Source organism: Patagioenas fasciata, chromosome 7 (assembly GCF_037038585.1).
Source record: "Patagioenas fasciata isolate bPatFas1 chromosome 7, bPatFas1.hap1, whole genome shotgun sequence".
NCBI lineage: Eukaryota > Metazoa > Chordata > Aves > Columbiformes > Columbidae > Patagioenas > Patagioenas fasciata.
The window spans coordinates 36,787,131-36,809,750 of NC_092526.1; the positions used below are offsets into that span (position 1 = coordinate 36,787,131).

The 22,620-nt window shown below is 40.0% G+C and overlaps 1 protein-coding gene across 7 annotated transcripts in view; it reads left to right on the forward strand.

Annotated features, from left to right (window-relative positions):
* Positions 1-22,620, forward strand: part of DIP2A (disco interacting protein 2 homolog A) — a 104,410-nt gene that overhangs the window by 47,077 nt on the left and 34,713 nt on the right. For 6 of the 7 annotated variants that reach the window (XM_065840424.2, XM_071811432.1, XM_065840422.2 and 3 more), the window contains 6 exons: positions 6,118-6,237; positions 11,359-11,598; positions 17,547-17,675; positions 18,475-18,594; positions 20,526-20,723; positions 22,291-22,382. In XM_065840424.2, coding sequence (XP_065696496.1) covers positions 6,118-6,237; positions 11,359-11,598; positions 17,547-17,675; positions 18,475-18,594; positions 20,526-20,723; positions 22,291-22,382 — 899 coding nt within the window. Of the gene's footprint in view, positions 1-5,900; positions 5,990-6,117; positions 6,238-11,358; positions 11,599-17,546; positions 17,676-18,474; positions 18,595-20,525; positions 20,724-22,290; positions 22,383-22,620 lie in introns of those variants that run through there. The other variant, XM_071811431.1, reaches the window with a different exon arrangement.

Below are 22,620 nucleotides of genomic sequence, written 5' to 3' on the forward strand. Positions count from 1 at the left end.
GAGCTGGGAGGGTCTATAGCAATATGCTGTATACACGGACAATTTTCCTGTCTCAGAGCCTCAGCATGTCCTGAGGATACTTGTACTGAGGATACTTAAAAAAAAAAACAAACGAAAATAAGGAACAAGTAAACATATTACTAGTATTGTTTGGGGGAATTTCAGCATAGGGCTTATTAGTCTTACAGTGCAAGACACGGAAAATTTGGTGGATATTAACCAGTTCAGCCAGCACACTTGTTTATGAAGAGATGTGGCTTTTGAATGTCAGTCTATCAGTGCCGCCTCTTTTTCTGGAGTTAATATTTGTATGGCCCTGTTGATTTTAAAATTCTTAAGCTTGACTTTCAGTGATTCTGCAGTGCTGCTCACAATCTTATCAGTGTAGAGCTCGCCCAATATTCATGCATCTCAATATGAGTATTTCTGACTGCCCTTAAGTGTTCAGGCAAGTGTTCAGGCAAGTGTTCTACCAGTGCCAGTTATTCAAGATGAAGCCGGATTGTAGGGTTTTCAGGTTATTTCTTGTACTTAATGACTGGCCAGTGCCAAAACCCATGGTAATGCTTCACGTGGACTGTCATGTCCTTCTATGCTTTCCCACCCCTGCTCCACTAACTCGTATTTCATTAGAAGTTCTTCACTTTGACATTTAAACTCTTGGGGGAAAAGTTCTTTGTTGTAACACATGGATTTATTTTTCCCATTAGTGATACATGAGAAGGCTTAGCTTATCAAAACCAAATAGCGATGATTTTGCTTGACTTGATTTAGGTTAAACCCAAGTCTATGCAACATAATGTAGATAAAACTTTCAGACACCAATATCTCCTCCTTAGAAGACAGTTCTTCAGATTTATTGCATTAGTGGTTCTCCTCTTGATCTCAATGTAGAGCTAGACTGAAAGAAAAATCCAAGGTGTTTGCTGCATGTGGTTTTACTCTCCGAAAGTCTTACTACTCTAACAGTTGTTGAATCATCTAGTAGATTCAAGTCTGAAAACGCTTCCCATCGGTGTTGATGCTCTTTTTCATGCTATGAGATTTATGTATATGTTCAGTGTGAACAGAAATGTTGACAAGACATCTCAGGACACTCCGGTTGCTGCAAAGCAGCTTCACTTTGTTCCTCCCAATACATCAACATAAAGAGTCCCAGTTTTGCTTCACAAAGCAGCCTCAATTTGAGAAATTCCAGCAATGTCACAAGCATTTTCTGCCTAAAGAACAGGTGTCCACCACCACCAGCTCAAAATGTTGTTCCCTCTTTAAATTTCCCTGTATGTTGACCCACATTACCTGTTGTGAAGGATAAACAGCTTTGGCTGTAATTCTGGATACTATCGCTCCTCCTCTCAATTGCTTGACTTATTCTTTAGACTTTGGGGAATAGCGGAGGGTGTGTTGTTTCTTCTTTTCCAGTTTCTTTCCAGTGTTTGTTTATTTCTTTTTTCTTTTTATTTTTTCCCTTCCTTCACATCTTGTCAGTTCTGCTGTGTCCTTTTCAAGAGCAGTTGATGAGGGTGGAATGCAACTTTTCATAGAACAGGATCTCTTTCTTGAGCAATTACAGTTATTTTAGACCCATCAACATAAATTACTTAAAATAAACAAGCAAAACAATTTTGCCTTTTTATGCAAATGGTCTGCCATTTACTGGCTGTAAGCACATATTTTAATAGTTTGCCAGAGCTGGTGTCTATTTAAATTAACTAGAACTTTTATCACCTGCAGATTTCTGTTTTCAAGCAGTAAATATTACCAGAGGATTTTTTACTTGTCACAGGGATGCGATCAAATGGGCCACCAGTGCTGTTTGTTTTAGTTGCTGGTACTTAAAGATCTGGAAGCAGAAGGGAAACTGGTCAACTTGTAAATGCCATTTTTTCTTTAAACAGCTGTAGAAATTCTTCCTCCTGTGCCTAAGGCAGGACCAAGAGTCAGAGGCTGAGAAACAAGCAGAGGCTACAACCAGGGAAGAAAAATGCTCTTGTCATAGCTGGAAGGTTTAGGGTGTAAGAGTTTAGGTGATTTATAGTCCGCAAACTATTTCTTAGTTTTCCTCCCCCGTTAAGGACATGTAGATGGAGGGAAAATGAGAATAGGTACCTAAAATGTAAGAGAAGATTATATGGCTTACTGTAACAGAGGAAGGAAAAAACGTCATGCATCAATAATAAATTGTTGATGGTTTCTTGCAGCTTTAATAAAGTTCAGAAGCATAGAACTATTTTTTCAAGACTTCTGCTTTTGGATGGCAACATATGGACATTTTTCTCACTTTGATATGTGCAGTCTTCATGTTAATAAAATGCTGGGCTTGCTCTTCATCGCTTTCAGTGTTCACTGTTGAGCATTTGTGTACCCTGCTCGCGGAAATACAACGTGATACAGATTACATTTGATTTGATTTTAGTAACTATTTAATCCACTGAAGAAAAAGCCCACAGTTGTTACATGTTAAATCAGTTTCACAGTAAAATTTTAAGAATTTAATAGTAGATGATGGTTGAGAGCTTCTTATTGCCACTCCATTATCCAAATAAACTTTAATTTATAGTAATTTATGAATTTATGTACCCTAAATGTTCTGCTTCTTAAAAATTATTTAATTCCTTTTACTTTTTTTAGAGAATTCTGTTTCATCGTGTACATAATGTAGAAAAGCTCTTAAAGTGAATGTGCAACAGGAACAAAGCGTTCCAGGGAAGTAAAACTGATTACTTGATTTGTTTGGCTGAGAGGAGATGGTCCCACTCAGTTGTTATCCAAGGACAAGATATTAAAAGAAAGATTTCAAGCTGGAAATAGATCTTAATGAGTATAGAAAGAACTGATGAGTTAAATCAGCACTATAAAAACAAAACATGAAACAAAATTTAAAAAGTATCCTGTCTTCTGGTTGGTTTTTTATCATTTAATCCGGTATTTTCCAGGTTGTGGGGTTGGGAGTAGGAGGGCTGGAGGAGGAGGTGGTGCTGCTTTTGCCCTCTGGTAATGGAATAAAAAGTAGTTCCCATGCTTGCTATCACAAATCTGTGCGGTGTTATGACCTGTCCCACTCTGCTTTGTTATAATAAAATGCCTCAACATACCCTTCCCTCTAGCGAGTCCTTTCCATTCCCTAAATACATAACTAGCTAAGAATGCTTTGGGTTTTTTTATCTGCAGTGTTATTTGATGACTTAATTTATATCCGGATTATAAATATTGTGTGTTGTTTTTCTCTTTTAGAAGACCTTTTCTGGAGAAAAAACATTTGTTATGTTCCCCTTCTTACTGTCAGTTGTTAATGTAACATAAAAATATCTTCTAAATTATATGTAGCTATATGCGTGGTTGAAGGGAATGCATCTAATAGGTACCATCTCTTAAAAAAAAAAAGCAAAACACAGCTTGGTTTTTGACTGAAGTTCTGATATGGTATTTTGCCCCTAACTTTTAAGGCTGCAAAAATAACCTTTAATTTAAGTAATATTCTCAAAAGTCTATGGAGAGCAGTAATGTCCTTAGTGCATCTAAGTAACACAACAAAACAAGAGACATGTTGAGTTCTGCTTAAACTTCACGGGGTTTTGTGAAATTATGAGATTTGTTATTGGGTATCCATGAGAATAAACTTCAGCTGTGGACGTTTGCAAGGGGAGGAAGAAAGTCCAAAACACAAGATGAGGAGAAACCAAGACTTGACAAAAGCGCTAGGGAAGGGAGACAGGGACACATAGAGAGAGGGCAGTGAATTCTTAATACACGAAACATCTATTAACAACTCCTTGGTGTGAAGGACAGCAACAAAAATCTAACAAGATGCACAGTATTAAAAAATAATCTTGTCTCAAAAGATAGAGGTTTAAGAAGTGGTACTTTTGAAATATATTTTTCTCTTCATAACAGTGTTGTCCTCGAACCTCTCACAGGTTAGTTGCACAGAGAGTTCTTATTTGAAACAAGCATCTACCCAGTAAATTCCTTAGTCTTGTAAGAACACACAGGTGGTGTAGTATATTTGCATATATATATATGTGTGTATTTTAAATACAGCACTGAACAGATTATCCTGGGAGGGCTGTGACATGATTGCTGCAAAGAACTAGGTGGTGTCTGGGACTATATGCACAGGACTTATTTTGATTTTTCCAATCCATTTGGCCAGGCTGCAGGAAACAGTTTGTTTCTCATTTGGACCTGTGACTAAAAAAAGCAGCTTCCTGATTGTTTTTTTTTTTATTAAGAGCGGATTGTTTTTTTCTAGCATTTCTCTTAAAGGCGCGATGCTCTTCCAGTCCTGGGGATTTGATTTGCTTCTCTTACGGTGTCTCTTCGACCTCGTGTGTTGCAGTAAATCGTGCTGTGTAGTAGGGCAGCATTTGTAATCTGGTTCTTTTTGAAATGGAGAATTGAATAGTTGTCCCCCAAGTGTAAGGTGTTCATCCAGTGCCTTGGGATGCAGCTGTGCCAAGGCTTCCCACAGGTTCACGTTGATCTGCTGCGCTTGGCTGTTCCACAGCCTTTCGTACTCTGGGATGAGCAAAAACCTCTTCTGATTTTTGTTAAGATATATACTGATTAGCTTTCCTCTGAGCTGTCTCTATTTTGTCAAAATTAAATGGAATTGATCAGTGCATTTAAAATTTATTAGGAGGAACCTTGTGCTGAGCATGACCAAAGCAGGTTTGGGACTAATGCCAGAAATGGTACCTTTTCTTAAAAAAACCCAAAAAGTACTGTAAAATATGCAGCTTTACTTGTAGTCATCATTAAGGTTAATCCCTACAGGCATGGAGCAGAGAAATTGCTTTTTTAAAAAAATATCTGATTATATAAATGTTTCTCTGTCACATGTCTGAGTTTCATACCTACAAGTCGATGAACCTGTTATGTGTTTGCAGCCTTAGATTGATACTTAATGAAAGAATACATCTTTTTGTCAAATCGAATAGTTTCATTCTTGTATAGTTTAATTCTTGTATTCTTAGTCCATTCTTGAATAGTTTAATTCTTGTTATAGAAGCTTCCACGCAAAAGAAATGGGCTAAGACAAATGCACCATCACAGTGCTTGCTTTTTGGGCCCTTTTTTAGCTATGTGTAAGTGTATACATGTGGTACTTGTTGAGTTTGAATCTTAGGTCATAAGTTAAAGTGTATTTTTGGTCTGCCGTATTTCTTCTTGACATCTGTTCGCTTCTCATTAATTTACTTTCTACATAAGTTTTAGCTTTTGACACCGCTGAAATATACATGTCAAAGAGAAGAATCTGCTGAAGGCGATTTAGAATGACTTGAATACGTTAAATTTTATCTTCAGTGTGGTCTTGACTGATCACCAAATTCCTCTGTTATCTCAGTTTTGGCTTAAAAAATAAGAAAAGTTAAAATACACCCAATGGGTATATTAAGTTAATTTCTGCTTTCAGGGAAGTGAAAATAGTTTGTGCGTCTTTCCTAATTCTTCATATACGTTTAGCCTCTTCTTTCTGTTTTTATTTGCATTGTTTTGTGAAAGCTTCAAGTATACATTTTTCACTTCTTTTCCCATTGCAAATTTTGAGGGATGGACTCCAATGCTGTTGCAGATTTACAGTATCTGTGTTGAAATTTCCTCCCAAAACAAAAATAAATCATAGCTCAGGATGAATGTGCTCGCTATTCTGTAACTTCAGCATCAATTTTGTGGATGTTCTTCCCCAGTGATACTTGCAAAGCCCTTTCAAGCTGATTTCACGTGGAAAATATGTCGACTTGACCTTGCTTGTATCCTCCCTTCACTTTTGAAGCCGTTGCTTCTCAGCTGGATTTGAGTGGGAGGCAGGCGGGTTTATTCGATCCTACTGAACACCACTGAAGGAGAAACAATTGAAAAGAGTTGTCACAGCTTCAGAATTGAAAAACACATTACTGTAGCTTAGCTTTGGACTTTGCTGCTGTGTCCTCTGAAGCTGAGAACCTGCAAGTCAAGCGGTTGGGCTGAGCAGCACTAAAGCCGTGAGGTCCATCATGTGCCGTTCAGCTCTTTGATTTGAGCTGTAAAGAATGCCGCAGATGCTCTTTATGTTTTCAGAAAGAAACGATGACTAAACCTAATCTTTTCACCTTTTTTTGTTTGTTTTCTATGCAGATGTCCACACCGAAGCAGTACAAGCAGCACTCGCAAAATACAAAGAGAGGAAAATGCCCATGCCTTCAAAAAGACGGTCTGTTCTTGTGCACTCTTCAGTAGAAACGTACACACCTCCAGGTATCTATTGAGTTAACATATGTAAATCTTGCCAGGTGAACGTGATAGCAAAGTATAAAGAGCAAATGCTTTGTTCTGCTAAGTTGTAAGTATGTTGCCATAAACTTCCGTATCAATGGCTGTATTTCCTGATTATCAGGTGTTGGTTGGATCTGTTATTTGGTGTCTTTTCTCAGGATTTTTAGTGTCTCATCCAGAGATACTGTAGCTGCTAAAGGTACACTTGAAAGCAATAATAAGAGTGAGCAGTTGCCCTTTATGCATTAAGTATGTTCTCTTATGTAATGTCTCGCTTGGAAGGAGATAATCTTGGCAAGCATGTCAGAGCTGTAAATACCTTATTTCATGTTGCATAAGATTCCTCTTTAAGAGTTGAAGAAAATGCCAGAGCATTAAGTTGCTGCATTAGCTTGCAGAACACTCATCAAGATGATTTCAACTGCGAGCAATTTAAAACATTCAGAAAAATCATATGCTATAATTGTTCAGATTGTTTAGGTCAGAACATTTTCTTTAATTTTTTTTTTAGGGATAACAAAAGTATCTTCCTGTTGTCTCACAATGAATTCCCTAGGGGTTAGGAAAATCTTTCTCCAGATAACATGTTGTGCTAGCAAGCCAAGTGTTTGGGGGCCAGTATCTTGTATACAAAAAGGAATTTCCCTAAGCTCTTAAGTTTTGAATCGTGTGCACTTGTCTTTTCTAATGTGGCCCCAGACTAGAAGCACACTGACCTCTAGTGCCCTTCTGCATCAGTTCTATTTCTCACCTGCCTTCTGTAAAAGAGCAGATCTGCTGTGCCGCTGTCTTGCTTCCTGGCCTATGTTTGTTCTTTCTGTTCTTCCCATTTAAAGAAAATCACAGTTTGCTAGTCACACACTTCTGTATATTGTTTTGTGGGTTTTCTAGTTATTTCATAAGTTAATAAGCTTCTTCTGTAGCCTGCTATATGGTCTTTCTTCACCTTCATGTTTTTGCTTATAAGATATGCTAAGGTATCATGCATTTTGATTAACCTGTTCTTCTAGCACTCATATACTCAGAAGCCCATGAGTGCAGCTGTTGCAGCAGAGAGCTCATCATGCTCTTGAGTTTTCTTGCATACATTTTGGGTTGGTGTGTGAAAGTTGTCATGAATTGCATAAGGTGAAATCCTGGAGGAAATTTAACATATAGCGACCACCTAGGTACTGAGGCTTTGGGAAAGAGGCCCTGAGTTTTCTGGTTATAGCTCTCCAAAGCGATATTCTTTCACAGTCTCCAAAAGAAACTCTGATAGATCACTCAGCGGTGCATTTCAGGTCGCATCACTCAGTGCTTTTCTCTCGTTCCCCGAGTGTGTCACATCACTATGCGCTTGCTGTGCGGTACATCACAATAAGAACAGAACATGCTGCTGTTCTGCCTATAATTTGGTGTACAGAAAATAGCTGGCATCCAGAAACTCTGCTGAGAGCAGAGGACAACTAGGCTTTCCTGTCTCCCGTAGCATTTAAAACTGTCGAAGGAATCTCCTTGCAGTTTTTTTGAGAGAACCAAAGTATCGTTCTCTTTGGAATACCTTCAAGACAGATTGGAGGCAGGGTCCCTGCGGTTTCTGCTGTGCCCATTGTGCCTGAGGTCAGGGCTCTGCAGGCTGCTACTGGGAAGGAGAGACTCTGTATTGAAAAAGAGAAAAAGGAGATGCTGTGGGTAAATTGTTAGGTTATGTGATCAGAGCTGGTCTGCACACCTTTGCAGGAGCACAGAGAGTGGCAGGTGGGGAAGCCCAAATAATGTCCTGCCCCAGCTACTCCCAGGCATGTCCCGGGAGCCATCAGCCTGTGACAGAGCCGTCCCCACAAGCCCAGAGGAGCACGGCGAGGAATGGCAGCAGGATCCCAAGTTAAGGACTCAGAGAAGGGTCACCCCTCCCAGGGCGGTCCTGAGACAACCTCAGCCCCCCTGCCCAGGTACGAGACCCATGAAACCAGTCAACCCTAGAGAACCTTCCAGACTGAGTGAGGATGGCACGGAGTGGTGTGGGAAATGTTATGGGATCACAGAATCCCAGAATGTCAGGGATTGGAAGGGACCTCGAAAGCTAATCCAGTGCAATCCCCCCGCTGGAGCAGGAACACCCAGATGAGGTGTCCAGGCGGGTTTGAATGCCTGCAGAGAAGGAGACTCCACAACCTCCCTGGCCAGCCTGGTCCAGGCTCTGGCACCCTCACTGAGAAGAAGTTTCTCTTCATAAAGTGGAACCTCTTGTGTTCCAGTTTATACCCATTACCCCTTGTCTTGTCGTTGGTTATCACCGAGAAGAGCCTGGCTCCATCCTCCTGACGCTCACCCTATATATATTTGTAAGCCTTAATGAGGTCACCCCTCAGTCTCCTTTTCTCCAAGCTCCAGAGCCCCAGCTCCCTCAGCCTTTCCTCACACCGGAGATGCTCCACTCGATTAATCATCTTTGTGGCTCTATGCAAGGCAAGAGTATCTGGGGAGTGTATGAGACTCGTAACACGATGTTTAAGTGAGGAACCATAGATGAGGAAAGAGGTAGATTTAGGTGATTTGTGGAGGAACAGGTGTGGGGCTCGTACATCCAGGTGCCTGCAACTGGGGAGACTGGAATCCAGGAATCGGCAGCCTGAGTGTCCCAGCCCGGCTGCTGGAGGGTTCCCTGTTGTACGTGTGTGTGCACGTGTGAGCTCCAGCCTGCTCGGCCAGCGAGGGCAGCGGGATCAGCCCGTGTTTCTGTGAGTGCTGCTGCAGTGTCCAGGCCCCTGGATAGATTCTTTATCATGGGAGATCAGGCCATTTAGAAATATTCTAAGGAATTGCTTCTAGCTGTATCCTTTCACCAAAACGATTATTTTTATGGGCCTGCATTTATTTGCAAAGTTAGCTCAGCAAAAAAGATCTGAAATTGCAAAGAAGCTGAGTAGCGCTAGAGCATCTAGTTTTGTTTTCTCGAGCCATTTGGCCACTGCCTTAAAATTCCTTGTATTGGCAGAAGTTAATGCAATTAAAATCAGGCCTTCTTAATAATTGATACTTTATTACAAACAGTTACCATCAATCAGCAGGAAGGAAGCACTGGATTCCAGTCACAGCCTTAAATTCAGAACCAACTCCTGACTGGCAGTAATGCTTTCATCAGTCATCCTTCCAAAAATTTTAGCGTGGTTTTGTTTTCATCCCATCGAGTCTCCCATCCTCCCCATGCGGATCTCACGTGATCAGAACTTGAACCGCAGTCTGGACGTGAGTTTGGTCCAAAGGGTGGTGGTTTCTGTGGCTCTCTTGGGCCGGGTCCCAGCCAGGAAGAGCCGCACGTCAAGTACATTCTGCTCGCAGCACACCCAGAACCACCAGTTAACTCTTGCAACTGCCACGGAGCTCGTTAGTGATGTTCCCCTGCCAATTTTCTGTTGCAGTTTTGGTTTGATATTAGAATGGGTTTACTGCGGATCCTTCGTTTTTATACACAGTTAATATTTTGCATTTGAGTGGGGGTTTTTCCGACTCTGCTTGTGTAAGACATCTGAAAGCTTAGAAATGTCACAGACTTCATTAAACTCGTATCTGGATAACAAGATACTATCAGAGCATGTATTCTTTGAGAAACCTGTTTTTTCTGTAGTTTGATTTCTTACTCTGAAGTGATAATAGATTGTATATGTGGTTTGTTGGTTTGTTTAATTCAAAACCTGATTGTAATCCCATCTTGTCCCGTATTCCTGGAATTGTTTATTTTTGCTTTCTGCCTCAAAGAAATGGAAGGTTGTGAGCACTGAAGGGCAGGTTTGGCTCCTCTCCAGGCGCAGATGGAGTAACCAGCCAAAAACTACAACCGTGGCGGTAAACCAGACACGTCACACAAGACACAAACCTGGGAATGGGGACCCACCACAGTTGTATCTCCTCAAAGATTGATTGCTTGCGTAGTTTCATTCAAAATTACCATGTTTGACTAAGGATGGTCAAGTAACAAGAGATCTGCAATTTTAGCTTCGAAAATGCCATCGAGTTAAACGAGCTTCCTTATTAAATTATTTCTGATTTTTGTGGTTTGAGATTGTTTAAGAGCAATTATTCTGAAGCTGTTGGAAATGCACGTATTCTTGAAAAGCAGAAAATTAAACACCCGGTAACCAAAATTTGTTGACAAAGATGAGGAAAAGAGTTTTAATGTGGCTTCAACAAAATGTACATGGTATTGTATAGAGCTGAACAGTTATGTGTTCAGAGGACTTGAAAGAAAAGAGTTTCTATTTTTCACTCAAAATGAAGAGAGTCGTATTTTCTTGATATTTGGAAAGACCTTTTTATTTGTTACTGAGGGGATAATAAACATGGAAAGATATAGTGCCAGAGGGAAACTTCTGGAAAGTTGTAAATAACGGAATGGTAGTTAAAATAGGAGTCCTTTATCAGACTTTTAGCAGCAACAGATATACATCTAGAATGAAAAGATGCTTTATTAAGCATTTCTGGAAAGTTGTCACTGCTGAAGGCTGGGCTGGCAAATGAATGGCAGATATTCTCTATTAATCCTTTCCTTCCTCAGAAGAGAAAAGGAGAGTAACATCAGTTTATGTTGTCAAAATATGTTTTTAAACTCTTTTCCAGTAGATGAATGAAGTTACTCTTTCATTGAACTTTATAGTATTGTGCTCTTTTTTAGTGATCTGTTCTCAAAATATTTGTCAAAAGAACTGAAAATTGAAGAATCCCCCCCACCCCCCCCAAAAAAGGGCAGTTAATTTTTTTATATATTCAGGTGAGACGAGATTCAGAACAGAAATATTCTTGTTAAGAACAGAAATATTCTTTCAGTGGAATAGTTAGTGAATGTCCTAGGTACCTTAGGTAGAAGCCTTGAGTCTTGTGTCATTCCAGATGCAGGACGTGAATGAAACTTTGCTTTGAGTGTTTTCTAGTTATAATTAATTATTAATCTAAAACACGGCAATGAGCAGAATTTGTGCATGCGAATATACCATTTGCTTAATACATGCATCTCATGTGTAGCACATGAGAACGCCGCGTGAAGAACATGGAAAAAAAACTTCATGTTCCCGTCTGTTGGGTCATTCCCACATTACATGCCTGTCATCGTTATTTTAATCACAGACACATCGTCAGCATCAGAAGATGAGGGCTCGTTACGTCGGCAAGGGCGGATCACCTCCACTCCGTTCCAGAGCCATTCCAACGTAGAGCCCTGGCTTAACCGGGTTATTCAGGGCTCCTCCACCTCATCCTCTGCATCCTCCACCTCATCTCATCCCGGAGGGAAACCTGCTGCTGCTTCCAATGCCGCCACCGCTGCTGCCACTGTGCTTGCAGATCTCATGGCACACACCCAGCTAGGTCAGTAAAGAACTACCTGCGTGGTTGCAATCAAATCCCATTTACAATCCCCAAGCAAGGCTAAACTCAAAAGTCTTAACCGGAAAATACCTCCATAACCTTTAAAATGTACAATCCACCAACCAGGTATGTATGATAAGTATATGTATTTAATTGAAACCCAACAAGTTGTTCATGAGATCTGAACGTGCATTCTTCTTGGTAAAATGCTTGATTTATCAAGAATCAGAGGTTCAGTTTTACTAGATTCAAACGCAGAATTGCAAAGGGATCATATTTGCGGTGCATGCTTTCCAATCTGCATGTATTTACCCAGGACCATACCAGGATTTCAGAGGTGACTCAATTGGTTAACACCCAAAAGACTAGAAAAACATCCAGAATCTTTTGGAAAGCTGTGAGATCAGAGATACCGATAAAACTAGATTTCAAGCTCAAATGATTCTTTTCCTTTAATTAAAATTTAAGTAATGAATAGTCCTTTATTGTGAAACTAGGGTGAAAATGTAAAGTACTGGTAAGTAAAAATGTAAATGTGAGTTTTGTTTCAACCTCTGTAACACTGAAGATCCAGAACTTTGGGCTGCTTCTTTTTAGTCCTGAAATGCAGGGCAAAGTCTTTTGCTTTTGGCAGATTGGGTAGACAGGGAGAAAGGCTATGGAAATAAATTTATAAGGTTTTTGTACGCTGTAGTGAAGACTGATAGTGTATTTATGTGTGTGCAACAGGTCCGCACTAATGGTAAACCATGGGAAAGGACCTAGAGGAGAAACATTAACTTTGTGTTTATATATATTTTCTTCTACCCAAAGTAACTTAGAAAAATGGAATGAAGAATGATGTTTATTTCACCTGTGGGTACAGCATGAAGTTCTTGTGCTTCTACATGCAATAGGCATGACATATATTATTCTTGGGCATTTCTCATTTTGGCAGTTCTAGTGCTCAACTTGCCTGACTTTTTGCTGATCTGTGACTGTACCTACATATACTATACAGACAGGTTTTTCATTTCATTACAGAGAACAGGTTAGGTCAGATGAAGAGAACACACTGCGATGCTTTAGATTTAAACTGAGTATACAGGCTTCTGTGTGCTTTGAGATGTCAATTAACACGATAATTTAAGGCTGCAAAAGCAGCTGGTCTAGCTGTTATATTAAATTTTAGTTAGAAGTCCAGTCATGTAGCCTTTAGACCTCCCTGTTTGGATGATTCAAACAGGTCACAGTTCTCTTTGGTGTGAGGCGGCTGTTTATGAGAGAGTCGATTCTCCGTTCTTTGCTGGTTTGCCAGCAGAGTTCCTTCTGCCAGATAATCATTTTGGGGCATCAACCTTAGTTTGTAGTAGCTACAGGCTTCAAAATGCAACCGATGCTTGTAGTTTGTGACCGGGAGTTTTACTGCTCCAGATTCCTAAAGCGCATTGTGGAATGGGGAGAGGATGATGAACCAGCTGGAGGTTGGATGTGCCTCTTTGGTTAACTTTTGTGGCTGTGTTACTAAGGCTTTTTTTTTTGTTTGTACAAAACATACCCATCTTATTACCTTTAAAGAATTCCAAATTTTTGTACCCCCATTTCCAAGCTCATTTATACTGAGAAATTTGCAAATTTAACAAATTAACTTGGAAGGTTAGCCGTCGTTTTAAGTGTGATTGTAACTCTGAATGTAGCTGTGAAAACTTACAAGATACACAAAATGTAACACGGCATCCTGTTATGTGTAATATCTCAGACCATACAAATGCATATCAGATTTCACAACTAGCTTGTTAAGCCCTATCCATCAGTAGTATTTAATAATCAAAATTCTATGCAAAATCAAGACCTTATTAACAGTTCACAGTCCAGCATTTATGTAGCTAAATGTTGGACTGCATGCACTGGAGGAGCTTGGAATTTCATTAATGGGAAATAAATATGCAATTACGGTATCTATCAGGAAGGAAGCTCCGGGATTATTAAGCGCTGATCTACCAAAAATATTTAGAAAGGTAAAATTTCCAGTGCCTTTGACAAGAAATTATCTGTACTTTTGCAAAAGCATGATCTTGCTCATTTCTGAAATGCTTGCCATATTCCATCAGTTTTCATTTCTAGCTTGCTGACATTCATGCATGTCCAGTAACAATTCAGTTGTGACATTTCTCTTGTTTGTCTATAATCTTCTTTGCTCACGAGAACATGAAACTTATTCATTTGTTACATTGAAAACTTTAAAAATTATTGATAAATACTAGTATACTTTCAAAAAGGACTCCTTTGATTTGTCCTAGAGCATAAGAGGGTTTTTTCTCAGCTGATGTGCTGACACCAGCAATATAAAAGGCATCTGACATATTTTACATATTATGCCGTACTAAAATATTCTGTATTTTGACTATGTACTGAATAGCTATTCACTATTTTTATATGGTGGAGAATTTAGATGTAGCTGCTTGTTCCCTTGCAGCTCATCTTCTCCAGCTTGCATTTTTAATGATGAGATCACACCAAATTCCCAAGCAATAGGCTGCAGTGTTGGAAGTGGAAGGTTACAGCGTTTAGTAAAGTCAGATGAGAATGTGCCTTATTTTTAAGCTGTCTTTCACCTATAGAAGCAGTTTTGGGGTTTTTTTTATTTTTTCTTTTAGTGCAATATTTTCTTTAAAATGAATAAGGCTGGCAATGTGTCTGGGTTTTTTTTTTTCAAGGTCACCATCCCAACATTGGGGTATTTCCCAACTTAACTCTTGTCAGAGTAACTGAAAAAATGGATTCTCGTGGTATTGACCCACTATTTATTGAAAGACTTTAAAGTACAAGTCTTTTTCTGAAGGGGAAGCCGGCTTATAAGCGTAGATGTTCCGCGCTGCTCTGGCTCTATCAGCAGTTTGCAGGAGCTGTAAGTGTGTTAGAAACAGTTTCAAAGAGTTTATTAAAGGGGAAATGCAAGGATGAAGTAGCGGCTTGTGCATCCTGTTTGTGTTCTGGCTGCATGGGTGCACTCTTTCATTTTCAGTTGTTCCAGTACAATTTAATAAACTTCTTTTAAATGTCCATTTTGGTTGAGTGGTTTCCTAGAAACCAATCAATCATACACAGCCATCTCTAGGTCTAACCCGGATAAGGACTTTATTCTGAAGTGTTTGAATCTTCAGCCTGAGATTCCTCCTTGGACGCTGCGTTCTCTCTGATGTCTAGCATTTAATTTGCTGTATTGTATCCCATACATTCTTTTTTGGGCCACCGTTCTCTCTTTTGCATTTATCTCTGTCTTCTTACCAATAATGGAAAGGTGCCTCATTCTAAATCCCGTTAACTTTTTTCCTGAAGTCACAAATCTGCTCAGACTTTTGAATTTTTTTTGACTGCTGACCCCTTCTCTTCTTCTACTTTGCCACAGTATCTCTAGATGGTACAGACTAATTTCATGGGCATATTTTAATAAAATGCTTAAATAATTAATGAAGCTAATGCAATATTTATCCAAACATAAATCCTGAAAATTGAACTCTATTCCTTCTCCATGCATAGAAAGAATTTTACCTTCTCCAGGCAGAATTGAGAGGGTCAGTTCTCCGCTCTATATGAGACAAAATAGCTGTGGGCAGCAGAGAAGTTGTTGATAAGACCCCCTCTATGGTGAGGGGCATTGATTGACATGAAACTCAGCTCTGAGGTGCTTGTAAGCTACATGAATGCTGATAGATTAGAACCTCCATATACAGTTAATTTTTGTGCTTATTTTCAGTGGGGAATGATCATGAATGGGTTTTTTGTTTCTCCTCTGAGCATTCTCATTTTTTGTGTGATTTCTTTGAGCTATTCCCAGGCACACAGCTCTTCCCAAATGTTCCCAGATAGCTTCTTCCTTACGTTATTTTCTGAGCATCTAATTGCAGAGCTGTTGTGTTTCAAATGTCTGCCTCATGCACGTGGGCGGAAGATCGCTTTTTCCCAACAGGAATGTGCATGTAAAACATCCATCTTTTCAGCATTTTGACTTCTGTACTTCATGTGCAGCAACTGACCCATTTGTGCATCAGTCTCATAATGTGTGTCAGTCTCTTGTCCCCTCTTTTGATTGTTAGATAATATTTGTACCTATGTGTATGTCACTTTGCGTGTACAGTTTGTGTCACCTTAATGTTTAGTGAGGACAACTTCATCTATAGTAGTGCCGTTTTGGGGCCTTCTTCTGATGAAACCACACTGCAGATATGTCCCGAACTGTAGTTCTTGATAGTATTATATATTCAAGGAGTGGAAGGTTTAGACATTGATAATCACTGTAAATTGAGAAGTATGGACTTGTGGGCCAATCCTGCAGTATGGGAACAGGTACATTTGATTCTGTGTCCTTATCTGTGATTAGTTGATATGCTGTATGAAGTCCATGTTTTGGAATCAGGCACAACCAAAAAACCACTCAGAAAGTACACAGAACACAGCAAAAGCATTTTGAGTTACTCTGAATACGTGGACTTTCTATATGCCCTTTAAAGTGGTATTACAGATCGATTTTACGCATAGATGTCAACTTTTCTTATTACTGGTTTTAACTCAGGCATTTGTCAGAGACACGGAGGGATATTTTGTCCTTCTTGTACCATACCCACATGAAAGGAATTTGTGGTCCTTGCTTAGTACCCAGCAAAACAAGTCTCAGCAATACAAAAATTGGTATTGTAGTGATTATCGTTGCAAAGTATGGTAATGGATTTAATTTTTTCTTCTGGTCATCCCTTTGAAACTGCTTAGAGCTGTACTGGTGGCTTGTACATCAGTTCTGGGAATCTGTGAGCAGAGCTACAAGCACTGACTCTCTTATTGCTCGTTGGTCCCTCAGAATGGATGGGGCAATATATGTATTTCACAGCACTGCCTGCATGTCCCTGCGCTTTGAGCTCTTTCTGCAGGATTTGTGGCATATAATAGTGAATCTTTTATTCAATATTATGAGTATTTCAGGCCTTCAGTTCTTTTTTTTTCTTGTTAGATCACTTCTCCTGGATACTGCCATTTCCTTGCCTGTGATTCCATTCAAAACTGTTCCATAATCTATAGATAACAATTTTGGATTGATGGTGTCCCCCAGGCTTTGTTCTGCAGCACAGAAACGTGGTGCAGTTCTAAACAAAGCTGCTTTGTTACAAGTTGGTTCTCAAGCCCCCTGTATGTGAGGATTTGAGAAATCTCCTGCTTTCCTCATGTCGATATGCATTATAAAAAAGCCTAAGTATTTATTGCTTGTAGCACACACCATTAAAATGAAACAGCATGTCACGTCCAGCCACAAATGAGCACCTCGTGCCTCAGAAAAACCTGTGCTAAATTTATCTGTTGTGAGCAGCGTGTGTGTATAGTGTTGGACTCCATACCACAGGTTTTATTAGTGTTACAGGCATTCCAGGTGTTCTCATTGACAGATACCCCAGTGAAGAACATACTGAGTCTATACCACAAGAAAACCAGGAACGTTGTGAAACTGTCAAGAGCAAACGCTAAGAAAAGGTGCTAAAGGAAAACCGTGACTGATCTTAGAAACTGCAGGTATCACTTAAGTCAGCAGTTTTTTCCTGTGAGGGAATCTCATGTCACCATGTCCATCCTCAAGATGTGTTCAGGCCTAACTGCATGATCTTTGCCGCCTTAAATCTTAATCTGTGTTTCTCAACAAGAGACTTATAGCCTGCAGAATGTAGATAAGTGTTTTGTGTTATCCTGAGGCAAAAGTTCCTGGCTTTTAAACCTTATGCTTTTGTTCCTTGCTCTTCCTATGGGACTTAGACTAGGCATTCCAGTTTTGTGGTGAGAATTTGGCTGCCTGTATTCCTTTTGAGAGATGTGGGACAGGCTTTCTTTGGAGCCTTGTGCCATTTACTCATGATTACTCACAACTTTGGATATATTGATCCTTAAGCTGACTGATGAGCTCCCATGTCTGTCTTCCTTTTCTACAGATAACCACTCTGCACCTCCAGATGTAACCACTGGCCTGGTGGAACATTTACATCACGAGCGTCCACAGGTGGCATCAGTACGAGGAGTCCCCAGAGGCTACAACAGCAGCATTTTGGAAACTGCAGATGGTGATTATATTAAAAACCTCCTGCCTTTTCAGTCTCTGTCCCTTAATCTAAATAAGTGAATGAATAACAGAGCCTGACACCAATCACGTGCTATGTGCCTGCCCCTCCAGAGCTTTTCAGCAGCATGGTCTGTCCGTCTGCCACAGCACAGGAGCCTGTACTGCATTGCCCATGTTCTGCTGGTGGAAGCCAACCCCATTTTTGTATATTTCTGTACTAATAGGCAATACAAGCCCTTTAGCCTCACATTTTAATTTTATATTGCCTCAGAGCTGAAGTTTCATTAAATATAAATAAACATACAAATTTATAACTGATTTAAAATAAGTATATCACATATAGAAATGAAAATCAGTATTGAAGATGGGTTTGTGTGCTGATGATTTTTTGTCTAGCCCTGTAAGCTATTGAAGTATTTGCTTATTTTTTCCAAGTATTCTCACACTTTCAGAACTGAATGAATGTTAAGATGTAGCAAATACCTAGGCTCTTGAAGAAAAGAACATTCTTCAGGTTTGTAATGCAATCTCATGAAGGAGTTAGCAATTTGAAAAACTAGATTAAAATGTGAGAAGGTTCGTGCATCAGCCAGGCAACTAGGGAACAGCATTGGTTTAAAACAAATGAATCCATGGTTGAAACTCTTACTGATTAAAGCTGTTTTTTCCCAAACAAGCTGCTCACCTTGAATGACTTTCCACCTGAACTCTGTGCTGAGCTTAGCATGATGTTGTCGGTGATGTGTTTTACTGTATGTTTATTAATATATGGTAAGTAATAAATCTTTTCTGCTTGGCAGGTGTCCCAGTGAATAGCAGAGTGTCCTCTAAAATCCAGCAGCTTCTAAACACCTTGAAAAGACCAAAGCGCCCACCTTTGAAAGAGTTTTTTGTTGATGATTTTGAAGAGCTGCTAGAAGGTTAGTTTTCTTTCAAATACATTTTTCACTTTGTGTAAGCAGTTCACAAGTGATCTGATAAGTCTCTTCCTAATAGAAAACAAATCATGGTAGAGTTGTTATATTGGAGAGATAAAGGTCGTATGCTGTCACAAGTGAAACATAATCTTCAGTTCAACCTTCCTACTCAGTGTGCTTGTTCTCTCCTCCTCCCTCACTTTGGAAACTCTTCTGATTCAGCCGAATTTGGGCCAGTGTGATGAGCTAGTGAATACTAAAGACAGTGATTTGCAGATACTTGGAGAAATTCTGTTCACATTTTTGTCAAGAAATTAATTGGTGCACTCAGAAGTTGTCATGTTTGGTGATGATCCCCTCATCACTTTTTGCCTCTGAGATTGTAAATTCTACCCTCTGGTAACCAGTGAATTTGTAGAGGGTACTCTTTGGAGTAAGTCAGGGCGTGGCCCAAGTGTAGGTGATGGTGCAGTGGTCCTGTGGAAGCCTCCTGTTCAAAGAGGTCCGATGAGATCAGGCTGCTCAGGGCCGTGTCCGGTCCCATCTGAGCATCTACAGCCATGGAGATTCCACCACGACCTCTCCGGCCGTTCGCAAGCAGCTGCTTGTCTGCAAACACCCCCACGTCCTGCTCTGAAAAGCTGCTTTATAACTGCTCAGTGCTCAAATAGTGTTAGATGAAAGCAGTTACTTACTAGTAACTGCCATTTATTATAATACTGTTTGCATACATATTAATATCTTCTTAAAATCCAGAAGCTTTCATTATTTTAGAGGTTCAGAGGAGTTAAATACGTGGAATGCAATGTGTGAAGTGTCCTGTCTGTGCACTGCGTGGAAGGATAGTGCTTGCACATGCTCCACAGATATTGCTCAGCTAGAAACCACTATTTTCCTCTCTGTATGCCTGTGTCCGGGCAGAAAGAAAGGCATCATGAGCAAATGTAGAAGTCGCTTAGCCTTTAAAACCAGCTGCATCGGCAAATTTTGGAGCATGATTTTTGTTCTGTTCTCTTAGTCCTAAAATATTAAATAAAAATTTTTTGCTCAATGCAACATTTTTGAGCAGCTGCTACTAGATTCCTTGTACTTCTTGTTTGATGCTTCAAGATAAAAGGTGATACTTTATGATATGAAGCTTCTAGTCTTTCGCTGAAGATTTTTCAGGCAAACTTGCATTGAGGCACACATATGTCATTGCAGAGAACAGAAAGCATCACTTCGAAGTGTTAATTTTACTCATTGTGTAGATTGGCTGTTAGCGAAATCCAGCCTTGGCTTTGTTTTGCTCACTGAGATCAAGACACTTCACCTTCTTGAGCAGCTTGGGGCAGGATTTTAACAGCCGGTGACTCAGAGACCAAATGGCATAAAACCCTGCAGTGTTCCACGGCTGAGAGACACGATCCAGAAATCAAACAAAATATTCTGTTAGTGGCACAGTTTTAGCTGTAGATAATCCGTACCAGGAGCATTTCATCTGGCTTTTTTTTAACGCATTGTTACAGAAGCATCGTGTCATTCTTCATCACTGGTTGAGAATTCAGTGTAGCGAAAATAAATGTCCAGTTGTGACTGAAGCCATTCTCTCTGATAATGCTTCTTGACTCGGTGTAGGGTTTCATTTAAACAGGTGTGAAGAGCAAACAGCAGAAATATACCTCTCCAAAGTAGAGAAAGAGAGTGAACTAGGGATTGAAATTGTGCTCCTGTGGCCAGGTGCTTTGAATAATGTGGAATCAGAACTCCAAAGTGATGGTGGTTATTTTTTCTGGAGCCAAGAGCTGATGAGCTTAGCATCGTCAAAAAGCAGGGAAGTGATGGTAGCTGTGGGGAAGAGGAAGGTGAGAACAGTTCGTAGAACAGCCTGTGGAGGGTAACTTGCACCTGTTGTAAGGATTGACATGTCCCGTGTCACTGTGCTCTGGTTTCAGTGCAACAGCCTGACCCAAACCAACCAAAGCCCGAAGGAAACCAGGTGAATGTTCTCAAAGGGGAGCCCGTAGGTGTGGTGACCAACTGGCCGCCCTCTCTGCTGGCCGCGCTACAGCGCTGGGGAACCACCCAACCCAAAGCCCCGTGTCTCACGGCGCTGGACACCACCGGCAAAGCTGTTTACACACTCACCTACGGTAGGTGTTGGTGGTAACTGCCAGATGTCCATTGTGCAATTAATTTGTTTTACCTAAGAGGGACTGACTGTGCTCAGGACAGATACTTTGAGATTGCTGTTTGAATGGCAATGGTGAATTCATTGTCTATGAAAAAAGCATTTTAAAGAATATGGTACTGACTTCTTACAAGTGGCTATTTGTAAATTTCCAACAATTGTGTGGGTTTTTTCTTAAAGAGAACACTAAAAATAACACAGTGTGAAATAACAGGAAGAAACAGATGACTAAACATGGCACTCCTCAGATTCCCAGAGCAGATATGAAATTTTAGCATGTTTTTGCATATCCTTACAGAGAAGATTTGTACTTTAGGAGCATATTAAAGATGTTATTGTGGGAAGAGTAACTTGCCTGTATCGATGAGCTAAAAATATTTTAGTAATTGCATGTTTTTGAAAGTAAGCATCCTCCCCCGGGCAGTTAACTACAGCATTTCATTGTATAGTATGATAGAATGTTAAAGTTTCTTGTTTGCATTCTTACAGCTGAAGTATGTCACGGGAAATGTCACTGAGTAGCTGCATCGGTTTCATTACTTTGCAGTGGAGCTTTGAGAATTGTTTAGAATATCATGTTTAGTTTTACGTCTGGGAAAAAAAAAAAATAAAAAGGAAAAGAAAAACTGACAAGAAGCCAAGCTCTAAATTGTACTTGACCTCTCTGCCAAGTGCACTGAATGGCCAGACCGGCCAGTTGATGTACTTGAGTCCTGTGTAACACAGGGAAAAAATGTTGAATTGACAAGGTTGGGACCAACAAATACAAAATAACTGATGGCTGCTGCATGGTCTCGAAGGACTGAGTGTGGGTGTGAGTACATGATGAAGACCCTGTACTAGAAAGCTGAGTCCGGGATGCTGTTTGCCACGGCACACTACTTTGGGGGATTCTTGCTTTGATTTACCGATTAGAGTGGAAGATTTTTGCTGTTGCTCAATTTTCTATCAACAGTTTCTTTAACAAAGCTCTTTTTTTCTCTTTTTTTGGACACTAAAAATTAAAAATTGATTTTTACATTGCGTCAAGTAGTTAGATTGTTGTCTTTGTATTTAATAACTTGGAATGTGTTTTGTTGTTCTGAATTAGTAGGTCACTACCGAGAGCTGAAATGGCATTTTACAGAGCCAGATATTGTGGCATTTATTCCAGCCTTTGTTGATTTCAGTTAAGTTTATGTCCAGTTTAGGGTTTTCCTTTGTAGGATCTTTCTTTTCCAAGCAGCTTACTTTCTCTAAGAGCCTTGTTGAGTGCCTTTTGGAAATGCAGTGAGGTTGTATCAAACCAGATTAGTGTGTGTGTGTGGACACTCGCACTGAAACACCAGAGAACTCGATAGGTTTGTGAGGTGGGATTGTGTTCACAACAGCAGCGTCCACTTTTGCCCAGTCCCTGGCTCCTGTGCCTGTTCACCCTGTTCTAACACTACCAACTTGCCCAATGCGTGTATGAGGCACTGAGATTTGAAACTAAATGTGAAAATTGTAGTGTCTGTTTGAAATTTCTGTATTGTCTGTTTTTTCTTTAGGCAAGCTGTGGAGTCGAAGCTTGAAGTTAGCGTATACCCTGCTGAACAGGCTAACCACTAAGAATGAACCCATGCTGAAGCCTGGAGACAGGGTAGGCTTCTGTTTCAAATGGTCTCTAGGGATATAATAAGACAGTGAGGAGCAGCTTTCACTAAAGAAAACCTCGTTATACTGTGACTTATTATATTATCACAACATTTAGTGTTTCTGTTCCTAGTTTAAATACGAACCTGAACGTTGTTGGGAAGATTTTTTTTCCACAAATTAAAAAACAGCCCTCCCTTCCACAATGACAGCAAAAAACATTCGTTATTTTAATGTGTTTTTAT